The sequence below is a fragment of the Octopus bimaculoides genome, chromosome 9 (genome assembly GCF_001194135.2).
Source record: "Octopus bimaculoides isolate UCB-OBI-ISO-001 chromosome 9, ASM119413v2, whole genome shotgun sequence".
Lineage (NCBI taxonomy): Eukaryota > Metazoa > Mollusca > Cephalopoda > Octopoda > Octopodidae > Octopus > Octopus bimaculoides.
Genome location: NC_068989.1, coordinates 19,505,357 through 19,518,250, shown reverse-complemented (window position 1 = coordinate 19,518,250; position 12,894 = coordinate 19,505,357). Strand labels below are relative to the sequence as shown.

The 12,894-nt window shown below is 36.2% G+C and overlaps 1 protein-coding gene across 3 annotated transcripts in view; it reads right to left on the bottom strand.

Annotated features, from left to right (window-relative positions):
• Positions 1-399: 399 nt before the first annotated feature.
• Positions 400-12,894, bottom strand: part of LOC106876199 (uncharacterized) — a 27,111-nt gene continuing 14,616 nt past the window's right edge. For all 3 annotated transcript variants that reach the window (XM_014924655.2, XM_014924656.2, XM_014924654.2), the window contains 2 exons: positions 6,927-7,003; positions 400-4,095 (listed from right to left, as the gene is read on the bottom strand). In XM_014924655.2, coding sequence (XP_014780141.1) covers positions 1,304-4,095; positions 6,927-6,996 — 2,862 coding nt within the window. In that variant the 5' untranslated portion in view covers positions 6,997-7,003 and the 3' untranslated portion in view covers positions 400-1,303. The remainder of the gene's footprint in view (positions 4,096-6,926; positions 7,004-12,894) is intronic.

The window sequence follows — 12,894 nt, the reverse complement described above, 5'->3', positions numbered from 1 at the left end:
CGAGCAAATCGACCCCAGGACTTATTCTTTGTAAGCCTAGTACTTATTCTATCGGTCTCTTTTGCCGAACCGCAAGTTACGGGGATGTAAACACACCAGCATCGGTTGTCAAGTGATGTTGGGGGGACAAACACAGACACACAAACACATATATATGACGGGCTTCTTTCAGTTTCCGTCTACCAAATCCACTCACAAGGCTTTGGTCGGCCCGAGGCTATAGCAGAAGACACTTGCCCAAGGTGCCACGCAGTGGGACTGAACCTGGAACCATGTGGTTGGTAAGCAAGCTACTTACCACACAGCCACTTCTGCGCCTAAACTATGACTGAAACATTCATTACAACAGGAAAACATAAGCAAAATCCAATATGAAGTAAAAGAAAACAAAACTACCTCTAACATTTAATGTTTTATTTCAAAACTCACCATGGATGGGTTGAGAAATAAAGTTATAATGGTTACATATTTACATTATGTTCCTATATTTTGTTTATTAAAAATTATAGATTTGAATGGCTAAAGAAATAGAAATATCTTAAAGCAGTAATTTGAGTTCAGTAAAATATCATATCACGAAGTAATATCTTCGTGATGTGAAACTTAGAAAACACCTAGAAAATATTAATCCATTAATATTATTGTCTCAGTTCATTATTACAACCAGTGTTTAAGACAGTATCAAGGATTGGCTGAGGTTCCATCACAGGTGATTTCAAGAGATAGCAGGAAAGAACTTTACTTTCAAAGCAATAGAAGTGACAAAGTCAAGTTGAATATTATCTAATATATGTAACATTTCCCACCAAAATGGCAGGATTTAAAACTGATAAACTAAACTAAAAAGGAATGAATAAGACATGAAATGAAAAGAGAAAGTAACATAGAGGTTGAGTTATGCACGTGTATGTGTTGTATGGTTGTGAGTTCTTAGATTTATCATACCGGAATGTCTTTGTGAGTGTTACATTTTATACCAAAATGAAGAGGGGGAAAAAAAAAAACTAAATATATACAGCAGTCCATAAACAAAATATGTTGTCATGTTTTGAAGTATATATACTGCAAAGGACAAAATATTTGTAGAAATGTTTTGAATAAATCTGTCTGAATTATAAAAGACTAGTAACAGTAAAATGTGGTTTCTTATGAAGTATGTATAATAAATTCAGAATAATGATATGTTCATTACCAATAAATTTGTGATGCTATCTATGTAATAGTTTATCCTCATAACCAAATATTGGTGTTATACAATAAACCACTTCAAAGAAAACATGATGATCATAAGTAGTAATGTCTATTATGGTTCTTCAAATTTTACCACAACATCACCTAGTCTTCGAGTTATGCTTCCAGAGCGATCCATTTCAACTGTCGATTCCATTAAATTATGTTCCAGGTCACCTAGAGCGGCAACATGAATATCATAATCTTCTTTGTTTTTGCTAACCCAATCATTGCAATGAACACATTCATAAACTATTCCTCCCTCATGAGCCACATTATGGAACAGGAACTTTTTATAGTCTAAGTCATTAAAAAGGCAATCTCCGTAATCACAGAGATATAATTGGGAAGGTTTCTGCAAATCAAATGCCACACAATCTCGTACCATCATGCACACATTGGGATGTTGTTCAAAATAATGTAGTTTCATATCTTCAAGTGAGGTTGCTATGGTATTATTGCATGAGAGACATTTGTAGGCCTGTACATAGCACACTTTCTTGCTACCGGAGGCATTCATGTCAGGAATGTTGTGGTTAAGAATTTTGTGTCTCTCCATTTCACTACTAAATGTACTCATGAAGTAACAGTCAGCCTGTGGACAAAACTGAATAGTACGTAAGCTTCCACCTTTGCAGGTAAATGCTGTTAAATTGCACTTGGGATGAGCTGTAGTCAAGTGAATCTTAATTGTTTCAACAGAAGCTGTATAGAAATCACATCGGTAGCACCGATAACTGATATCGTCTGCATTAACAGGAGCCACAGATTCTTCTACGACTGAATCAGCCAGGTTTGATTCTTGATGACTCAATTCAAGAGCTTTATTTTTCTTCTCTTCAGCCATCTTTTTGGCTTCGGCACTATTTGTAGCAACCATCAGCTTCTTCTCTGGAATGCGATGTTCTCGGTCCATATGATTCTTCAGTTTGCTGTAGTCTCTGCTATACCAAGCACAATATTTACACAAGTAAAGGAACGACATAAGACTGTCAACAGCCTTCAAATCTCGTACAACAAAGCTGTTCTTGGCGTGAGACATATTCAAATGGTTCTTAACAGAAATTAAAGAATCAGTTTCAAACTTGCAGTAATGACATCCATAATCCTCTTCAACTTTGGACTTTTTGCCAGATTTCTTACCATCAGATTTATTGGTTTTTTTGAGACACTTTTTAGCAAACTGTACAGTCATCTGTAACCCTGTTGGTTTGCTGGTTTTGGTTAGATTAGGTGCAATCACAGGTAGTGGTGTGCAACGATCAACATGCTGTGTATATGTAATAGGATCTGTTGACTGGAATGGACATTTATTTTTGCAGCAAAAAAATATATAGCGCTTAGCTTTGTTCTTTCTTATTCTTTTATCAATGCAATAGAATTTACCTCCAGGATGAATTCTGAACATGTGTTCTCGAACTTTTTGCATTTCTTTGGATTTAAATTCACAAGAATTGCATTCATAAATTTCCATCAAATTCTTTGGTGCTTCCTCATCTGAATCAGAACTCGAAGAATCTGAACTGGATGTAGATTTCTGCTTCTTATCAGATTTTTCATTTTTGCGCAGTGATCGTCTAGAAGAAAGACTGACATCATCATCATCGTCATCGTCGTCATCATCATCACTTGAATCAACACTATTTCTCTTCTTCCTCTTTCTCTGACTTCTTGAATGTTTAGAATTGTCACTGTCTATGGACTTCTTTTTAGAAGTAGAAGGCTCATCCATGAGCAATGACCTTTTGGGACTAGAAGCTGGATGAACAATCAGAGCTTGTCCATTTTCTATCTTATCTCCTGTATTCCTATGTTTTCTAGTTTTGTTTTTCTCATCATCATATGAAAGAAGATAGCTATCATAATCATTACGAGATTTTTTCATCTGACTTCCTTTCATTGATGAATGTCTGTCCACCGATGAATCATCTGACTGAAAGAGGCAAACTTGAAGGTAATCAGGCAATAAAGCGTAATATTTCAAAGAGACTGATGTTTCCTGGAACTCCACATGGACATTAGATGAGTGGTTGATAACATCTGCCCGTGAAAAAGACTGGTAACTACAATGTTTACAGTGAAACCTGTGACTGATAATATGTTGGGAAAGTTCATTTTTGTCATCAGTCTTAAACGGACAGAAATTACACCAGTAGTAAGTCAAATCAATATTTGACACAAACATTCCACTATGTGAACGAAACAAAACGGGTGCACCTAGAGCACAGATCACTTCATGTTTCTGTACCCTCAATACTTTAGTAGCAGCATCCTCTTTTACATCCATTTGCATTAGAGCACTAGGAAAGTGAGTTTTATCTTTTTCTGGAATTGAACAGTTTCGTGTGGGTGACTTCGGTCTCAGAATTGTACCAGCAATATTGTGGCCTTTGTATTTCAGTTGAGCAATGCTCTTCTTTGTTGCTTTGGTTACCTGAGCAGTAGCCTCTGAATTAACAGGAAAAGAAACACTGTTCTCAGCTGGAGGGAATGTATTCCCATCTTGGCTATCAGAAGAGGATTTTTTTGATGGTGTTGACTGTTGTGTAACAGGAGTGGTTTCAGTGGTGTTTACAGCATCAGATGTAGCTTTTGAAGCTTCAGATTTTGCAATCAATTGCTCTAATAATCCTTTCATTTTCTTAATTTCCAACAAAGGATCTTGACTTTCCCCAGAATCAATTGCATCTGACTGATTCTCCACAACTGAATCCACCAACTGAGAAGAATTTGACACCTTAGGAGAGAGATTCTGTTTATCATTTGAAAGGCTATCAAAACCAGATTGCGAATCAGATTGATGTAACTGCTGATCACTTGGGGCCAACGATTCAAGATTTGTGATGAGTAGATTATCATTATCACCTAAAAAAAAAAAAAAAAGATAACATATCAATTACATAATTCATAATTATGTATTTTCTAATAGCTTACTATCTGACATGATCTTGTAAAAATTTTATGCTAACTCGAAAATGTAATGGAAACCAATGCTTTGAAATAACTACTTAGCCAGGTTTCAGACATTAGACCTAGCCACAGTCTTTCCAAGGAAAAGAACCCATTAGATTATTTTCTAAACTTTTCCCTTTGAAGTGACTTGAAACAAATCATTACTCAGAATATAAACAGAGGAGAAAAAAAGAGTTTTCCCATACGATAGTGAGAGAGAGTGAATGAGTGTGTATGCACGCATGCATATAAATTCAATTTATGAATATATTTTGTCAAATTTACCTTGTTTTTATTTTCCTGTAATTTTAATTTACCTGTAAGATGTGTGTGACAAATTTTGATTAATTTTGATTGTGAATTATTATTATATGTGTTTCTGCGTATTTATGTCTAATTGTGAGTTTATCTCATTTAGTTGATGGCATCTATTTCATTTCCTAATTTTCTTCAAAAACAAATTCCAGTATTTCATTTTGTTTTACCTTTATGGTAGACCTTTTTCATTCTATGTTACCCTTATTGCACACCTGTCTTATGTGCATTAAATACAACTGATAGATAATCCAATAATTTGCAAAATTCTTCTATTAAAATTTTGTTGTATACTTATTGAATATTAGCTTTTAACTAATAATGTATTTTGTTGTATTTACCTGTAATTGGATTTGCTCCAAGACAAAAATTGTGAAAAAGATTTGGTTAAGAACCTTTTGTTAAATTGTGTTTCAAAAATCACAGTATGTTGATAAATAAAAAAAAATTACGAAACCAGTCTAAATTAACAATTACAAGTGTATTTTGATTAGAAATATAGTAACAAAAGGGTTAAAAGGTACTGAATGAGATGCTAAGAGGTCCAGTGCCACACTAAAATCTTTATGTTCCATTTCTTTTTAAATTCTCAATTCAAACACCCCAGGATGAGAGTGGGGTGTTTAAATCCTACCCTTTTGATAAAATAAATAACAATAAGTAATGAAACCTATGCAAACAAGTGTACCCCAGCCTGCAAAAATTGTTTATTTTATAACTATATAGCCAATCAATATAAAATATAGCAAAATTATGTTCAATTAACGATCCATAAAATGTATATAAAATATTAGTACAAAGATGTAACTAAAAGGCTTGCACAAAACTAAGATGAAGAAAAATAGTATAAAAGAATTTCAAAGATCCATTGGAAGTACCTTAGAAGTTAATGACAGAATTTTTCAAACACTAATCTAATTATTCTTAGTGTCCCAAATTATATGTTGTGTGTAAGATCTTCTGAAAGTTGACAAAAGCTAGATATGGTTGTTCTGTCTGTTAAATACATCACTTGTATATAAATACATGATGGACATTTTCACTCTCTTCTACATTTGTTGCAGCCTCAAGGCATCCCTTTTTTATAATCCGTTTTAATTTCAACTTTTTAATTTGCTATGACTTAGTTATGACAAGAAAAGGTACTGATAACCTTTCGGCATGGTATTATAGCTGTAGGGAATAAATCTATGAATTGTGGACCTGTAACAGAGCAGGTGCCCTGTTAAGGGCACCAAGGGCCAAGTATTGGGGTTAAAGCTATCACCTGAGAACTGGTACAATCCTACAGAATTTCAGTCAAACCAGTTTTACTTAAAAGGTTTAGGTTGATCCAAGATTATGGTAGAAGACACCCAGAATAGCATGCAGCAACCCAGAACCATATAACTGCAAAGTGAATCTCTTAACTAGAGCTATGCCAGAGTCCATAGAAAATATCTACATGTAACTAATTATCAAGAAATAAAACACCTGTATACATTTTGGATTCTTGTGATTAACTCTGGTTTCATTTTGCTCTAACTTTCTAACCGTTTTTGTTCCTCTAACTGAAGTCATTGAACCTCCCAAATTTTCCCCCTCGTTACTAACCCATTAGCATTTAAACTGGCCACATTGGTCCCAAATATGTTCAAACTGGCCAGATCGGGACTCTCACACTTATACAACGTCATTCTAAAAATAAATTATCACATCATTGAAAGCTCAAAGTTACACAATAATACATTTACATTAGATGGATATTTGTCTTCATCTTGTTGTTAACACTTTTTGGCTCATCAGATGTCTTGGGGAAATTTTGAACCTGGGTTCTCATTCTTAAGGTATTTTTTGATGTTATTATTATTATTATTATTATTCAGGTCACTGCTTGGAATCGAATTTGGAATCTTGGGGTTAGTAGCCCATGCTCCTAACCACTATGCCATATGCCAAAACATTGTGTTAACAACAAAGATGTGGACAAATATCCGTCAAATGTAAATAATGTACACAATTCCTCATCTCTTAAATATAGAACTGTATTACACAATAATGTATGATTAATTCATAATAACATGAATAAATAAGCATTATATTTCACCAAGTAATGTGAATGCTAAAGGATTAAACCCTTTTGGTTTGAAAAAGTAAATAATAAATTAATTAAAGTTATTGGAAGTTACTTTTACCACTCAACAACAAATACATACATGTTCACATCTTAAACAGACATATACAAATATAAAGACATTCTCTTTGAAATATATTCCATCATTTGGATAAGGGGTATCTGCAAATATATCCAAGTAATCCATTGGAAGGAGTGTTTATCTTATATTTAACCTGAGTCAGCCTTATACGCAGCCTTGTACTGATTATCTTGCTTTGGTTAAAACAATATTTTTAAATTAAAGAATACAAAAAGCACATTGTATTTAACTTACCTCCTTTTGGTCCATCATAAACCTCATAACCTTCCAAAAGAAGTTCAGGAGCAGGGTTGTCTTTGGACATTATTACACTAAAATGAAAATGTAAAAACCATGTTAAATCATTAATCATCATCATTGTTGTTTAACGTCCACTTTCCATGCTGGCATGGGTTGGACAGTTTGACATTGAACTGGTCAGCTGGTAGCTGTCCAGACTCCAATTGTCTGTTGTGATAGGATTTCTATGGCTGGATACCCTTCCTAATGCCAACCACCTATCAGAGTGTGCTGGGTGCTTTTTACATGTCACCAGCACAGGTGCGTTTACGCAGCACCAGCACTGGTGCTTTTATGTGGCACCAGCACCTGAAAGGACAAGCCTGTATGTGCAGACGCGTATTATCAAGTAAAGCAAATCACTACATCTCCCAGTCCAATGTAATTTCCTCAATGAGGCCCAGCGCCCGAAGATCCTTTCTCACCACTTCGTCCCATGTCTTCCTGGGTCTACCACTTCTACAGGAACCCTCCACAATTAGAGCTCAGCACTTCTTTATACAGCTGTCCTCATCCATATGCATCACATGACCAAACCTGCACAGTCTTCTCTCTTGCACACATCTGATGCCTCTTATACCCAGTTTTCCTCTTAAATCATTTAGACTGTCATGCATACACACTGACATTGCCCATCCAGCAGAACATGCTAGCTTCATTTCTTTCAAGCCTTCTCAAGTCTTCTTTAGTCAAAGCCTATGTTTCACTGCCATGTAACATAGCTGTATGTACACAGGTATCATACAATCTGCCTTTCAATCTGAGGGAGAGGCCCTTAGTTACCAACAAAGGTAGAAGTTCTATGAACTTTGCCCTAGGTAACAAAAGCTATCTACAACTCTGGTCTCCTAGGTAACAGAAAAATTCAAAAATTATGCTTCTGAGATGAATGATAATAACTTTTGATGCCTTGAGAGTTCCATTGAGATTTTTCATGCACAAGTAAAAGATTATGTCCAGTTTATGTGCCAAAAGTTTTGAAGCTGTAGGATTTGGGCACTTCTGGAAATTTGGCTTTGAGTACACAAACAGTATCAGGGGAAAAGAGTAAAGTGTTTTCATCTTGATTCAAGAAAACAAGCATTTTACCAAGACTCTTTTCTCTTCAAATTCAGACTCAGCACCCCCCAAAAAATGGTCAGGTACAAATTTTCAGAAAAATAATCCATGTGGATTGAAAGATATTACATTATTTGTTGCAAAATTGAAATTCAAGATGGCCATCGCAAGCCTAAAAATGGGTGATTTGGGCCAAATTTCAAATTGATATAACTTTTGAACTGTTGGGAGATGGGGCCTGAAATTTTGCACTCTTTCTGTTTTTACTGTTAGGAACAACCAGTCAAAATGTAGTGAAAATCTGAGATGGTGGGTTTCAAAATTCTCTCTTTTTTTCTTGTCCCTGGTTTACATGGAATCACCCACACACCACAAGCTTCTCTTCAGTTTTTGTCTACCAAATCCATTCACAATGCCTTGGTCAGCCCATATCTGTAGTAGAAAACACTTGCCCATGGTACCACGCAGTGTGGATGAAACTGGAACCATGTGGTTCGGAAGCAAACTTCTTGCCATACAGCCACACCTTCATCTATGCATACACCCACACTGAAGAGATTTAGTCACAGCATTTTTAAAGTTCCAGTGCAACACTAATACATCAGTAGTGACAGACTACAACTATTACAAGCATGACTGGAAAATCTTAACCCTTTAGCATTTAAACTATATCCAGCTCAAATATTCTACCTTGTTTTATGTTCAAACTGGCCAGATCCAACCTCTGACACCTACCCTCATTGTCATTCTAAAATTAAACAATCACATCATTCAAATCTCAAAGCTACAAGATAATGCAAGATAATTCAAAGCAATATGAATGAATAAGCATTACATTTGACAGAGTAATCTGAATGCTAAAGGATCTGTGAATTCAAAAATTGTTGACTAACAATAATGCTACACTACAAGGTAACAAAAAATTCTTACATGTTTGTCAAAACATTGTAAAGATAGTTTTATTCATGCCATTCACAAGAAAAGACATGAACAGTATGGTTTAAAAACAAACAAAATAATCAATTTTGAATTTAGTTAATTCAACATTTTGACTTAACATGGAATCAGATTCCGCCAAACATGAAGAAAAGTATTGTCACTTTTTTCAACAATTATTGAAGATATTATTTGAGCTAAAGACTTAAATTTAACCCTTTTGATACCAACCCATCTAAAACTACTCTGGTGCTATATGATACAAAATTCATGCTTTAAAGGGATTTAAATTAAAATGTCATGCTAAGTTATGTTCCAAATGAGCTTAATAATGAGCAAGATATTAAATCCTTCATTATTTTAAAAGTTTAACTGAAACAAGAGCAGTGTATTTTAATAGAAATATGGTAACAAAAAGGTTACCATATCTTTTTGAAATCCTTTTAGTTTGTGCTGGGGTACTTTATGGAGAACTAATTCTCCATAACGTAAAACTTTGGAAGTCTGAAATCATCATGTAAACGGGCATGTCCAACCTATGCCATATGGTACTTGATGATGGAAGCATCCCTACTTAGCCCACATTTGCTACTACCTCTGTGTCCAACGTAAAAAAAATTCCATTTCTGATAAGTCTTGTCAAGAACACAACACAAAAATGAAATGCTCTCGACACACTCTATAAAATGTGCTATAAGGAACAGTATACAACCAAAAGTGATATGTAAGAAGACACGGCAATAATCCATCCAACACATGCTAGCATGGAAACCAGATATTAAATGTTAAACAATATACGAGTAATGCTCTAAACCCACCTGCATCAGGTGAGCAATGATCAGTCCGACCCATGGCAGCATGGAAATCATCATCATCATTTAGCATCCATTGTCCATGGGTTGTACGGTTTGACCAGGGCTGGCAAGCTGGAAGGTTGCACCAGACTCCAGTCTGATCTGGCATGGTTTCTACAGCTGGATGCCCTTTCTAACTCCAACCGCACTGAGAATTTAATGAGTGTTTTTACATGACACAGGCACAGGTGCCATTTGTGTGACACCAGTATCTGCCACCACTTGATGGGTCTTCTCAAGCATGACATAATGCCAAAGTTTCAGTCATTCGTCACTGCCTCCAAGAGGCCCACTTTGCCTCTGTGAGGCTCAACAATCCAAAGGTGCTTTTTTTGTACGTGACAACCAGCATCAGACATGACCACAATTTTACTTGGCTTGATAGGTCTTCTCAAGCACAGCATAGGACTCGGTCACTAGTTAAAAATAATACAGAATGATGTGCATATGTGTGATGGCACAATCTGATAACATGCCATACAGCATGGCTGTGTGGTTTAGAAGTTTGCTTCCCAAACACATGGGTCTGGGTTCAGTCCCACTGCATGGCACCTTGGGCAAGTGTCTTCTACTACAGCCCTGAGTCAACCAAAGCTTCGAGAGTGGATTTAATAGATGGAAATTGAAAGAAGCCTGTCTATATATATTTATGTTGTGAGTGCATGCTTTTATATTTGATTCCTTGACTTGACATCAGAGAAAATCTGCCTCAATAAACTTTCCAACCCATGCAAGTATGGAAAAGTGGATGCTAAAACACACACACACACATTTGTATGTATATTGCATTTGTTTTACCTGGGCTATAAATATTTTCTATTCTTTTTTTATTTAAGTCTAAGTCCTTCAGTGACTGAAGATAAGGTTGGACAGCTGTCATGCTGATGAGCCAAACACACATGCCCACAACTGTCCTCTTATCTCCTTTTCCTTAATGACATGCAACTTTGCAAAAAGTGTGGCTTCTTGAGATTATCTCCCCTTCTCATGTAATCTTAATTGCCATTTGGCAATTATGACATCCTCTAGAGGCAGGGGAAAATTTTAATAAATTAAGAATTTATGTTATATGGTATCTGAAATACTTGTATTCATTTATGTTGTTCAAATACATGCTACTGACCACATTGAGTTATTTCTCTTAATTCAATTCTGTGAGTGTGTATACATACACACGTGCACAATGCATTGTTTACACTTGTTCCAGTCATAGAATTGTGACAATACTAGGGCAGCACCATGAAGGGTTTAGTTGATCAGATTGAGCTTAGGACATTTTTTTTTTTAAATCTGATACTTATTCTATCTTTTTCTTTTTGCCAAGCTGTTTGCAAGGTAAGAAGAAGCTTGCTTCCCTACCATATGGTTCTGGGTACAGTCCCACTGCGTGGCACATTGAACAAGTGTCTTCCACTATAGCCTCAGGCTGCGTTGTGAGTGCATGTGGTAGACGGAAACTGAAAGAAGCCTATCGTGTGTGTACATATGTATGTATTTATATGTGTGTGTCTGTGTTTGTGCCCCCACCATCACTTGACAACCAATATTGGTGTGTTTACATCCCTGTAACTTAGCAGTTCAGCAAAAGATACTGATAGAATAAGTACTAGGCTTACAAAGAATAAGTCATGGGGTCGATTTGTTTGACTAAAACCCTTTAAGGTAGAGTTCCAGCATGGCCGCAATCAAATGACTAAAACAAGTGAAAGAATAAAAGAGAAGCAGAATAGTGTTGCCGATACAGTAGAGAGGGAAAGGATGAAGGAGTGTATGAGAAAGAGAGAGAGGAGCAGGTGTGGAGTGTGGAGGAAGAGACAAATGTATGGTGGTGGAGACTTGATTTGGTGAGTATGAGGGCAGGGTAGACCAATGCAAAGTGTGAGTGGAGAGAACAATATTAAAAATGAAGAGCTTATAGATTAGCGGAATCAAGGAAAAGCTGCAGTTAGACACAAAGGGTGGTAGGGTATCTTGGGTTGTGCATCACCACCATAATTTTTATACACACACACAGTGCTTCGAGAACTTAGTATAAGTTGGAGAGGTTCGCTCAGGAATCACATATTCCCAGTCATCTTAATCTCTTGTCATCTCCTCCATAAGGTCTAAGGTCCTGATCCACCTTCACCTCTTCGTCCCATGTCTCCCCAAGTCTCCTTCCACAAACTCCATCCATATTTAGTAATCAGCACTTCTTTTCACAGCTATCCTTATCTATAAGCATCACATGTCCATATCAGTGCAATTGTCTTCCTTGCATACCACATAATTCCCCTTATGCTCAGTTGTTCTCTCGGTACATTTGTACTGAATCATTCATGCACACCCAACAGGAGCATGCACATGTCATTTCTTTCCACTTTGCTATCAAAGACCCATGTGTTAAAACTGAATATATACATCATCATTATCAAAATAGAATTTTTATGGTCAACACAAGTAATGTTCAAAGGTCACATTTTATGAAAGCAAGCAACAATACCAATATTTCTTTGAGTGTATTTGAAAGAGGAATTAATAGACGGAAGTCTGTTTGGAGTAAGCAAGAGTAAAACAATGGGAAACAAGACCATACTGATCAAATTTCAAAATCACGTGATAAGGTTTTATCAAACTACTTCATTCTGTGAGTCCCGACTATTTCATGAGAATTGTGCTTTTGTGTGACTGTTCAAGTTAAATTTTAGCTCTCATTTCTAGCAACTGTAGGTGCTATTTTGCACCCTCATTTATTAATTTTACCGTTTTGTTTTTAATTGCTATAGCCACCTATATTCTAATCTAATTGGCAGATGTTCAGGAGCAATAAACACTGAAAATGTGCAGAAAACAACTTCTGCCACATTCCAGGGAGGAAAACTAGATGTAGTTGATAGCTTCTGCTATCTAGGTGACCAAATTAGTAGTGGGGGAGAGTGCGCTGAAAGTGTAGCTGCTAGAACAAGAACAGCCTGGGCAAAGTTCAGAGAGCTCTTACCGCTGCTGGTGACAAAGGGCCTCTCACTCAGAGTAAAAGGCAGACTGTATGACGCATGTGTACGAACAGCCATGCTACATGGCAGTGAAACATGGGC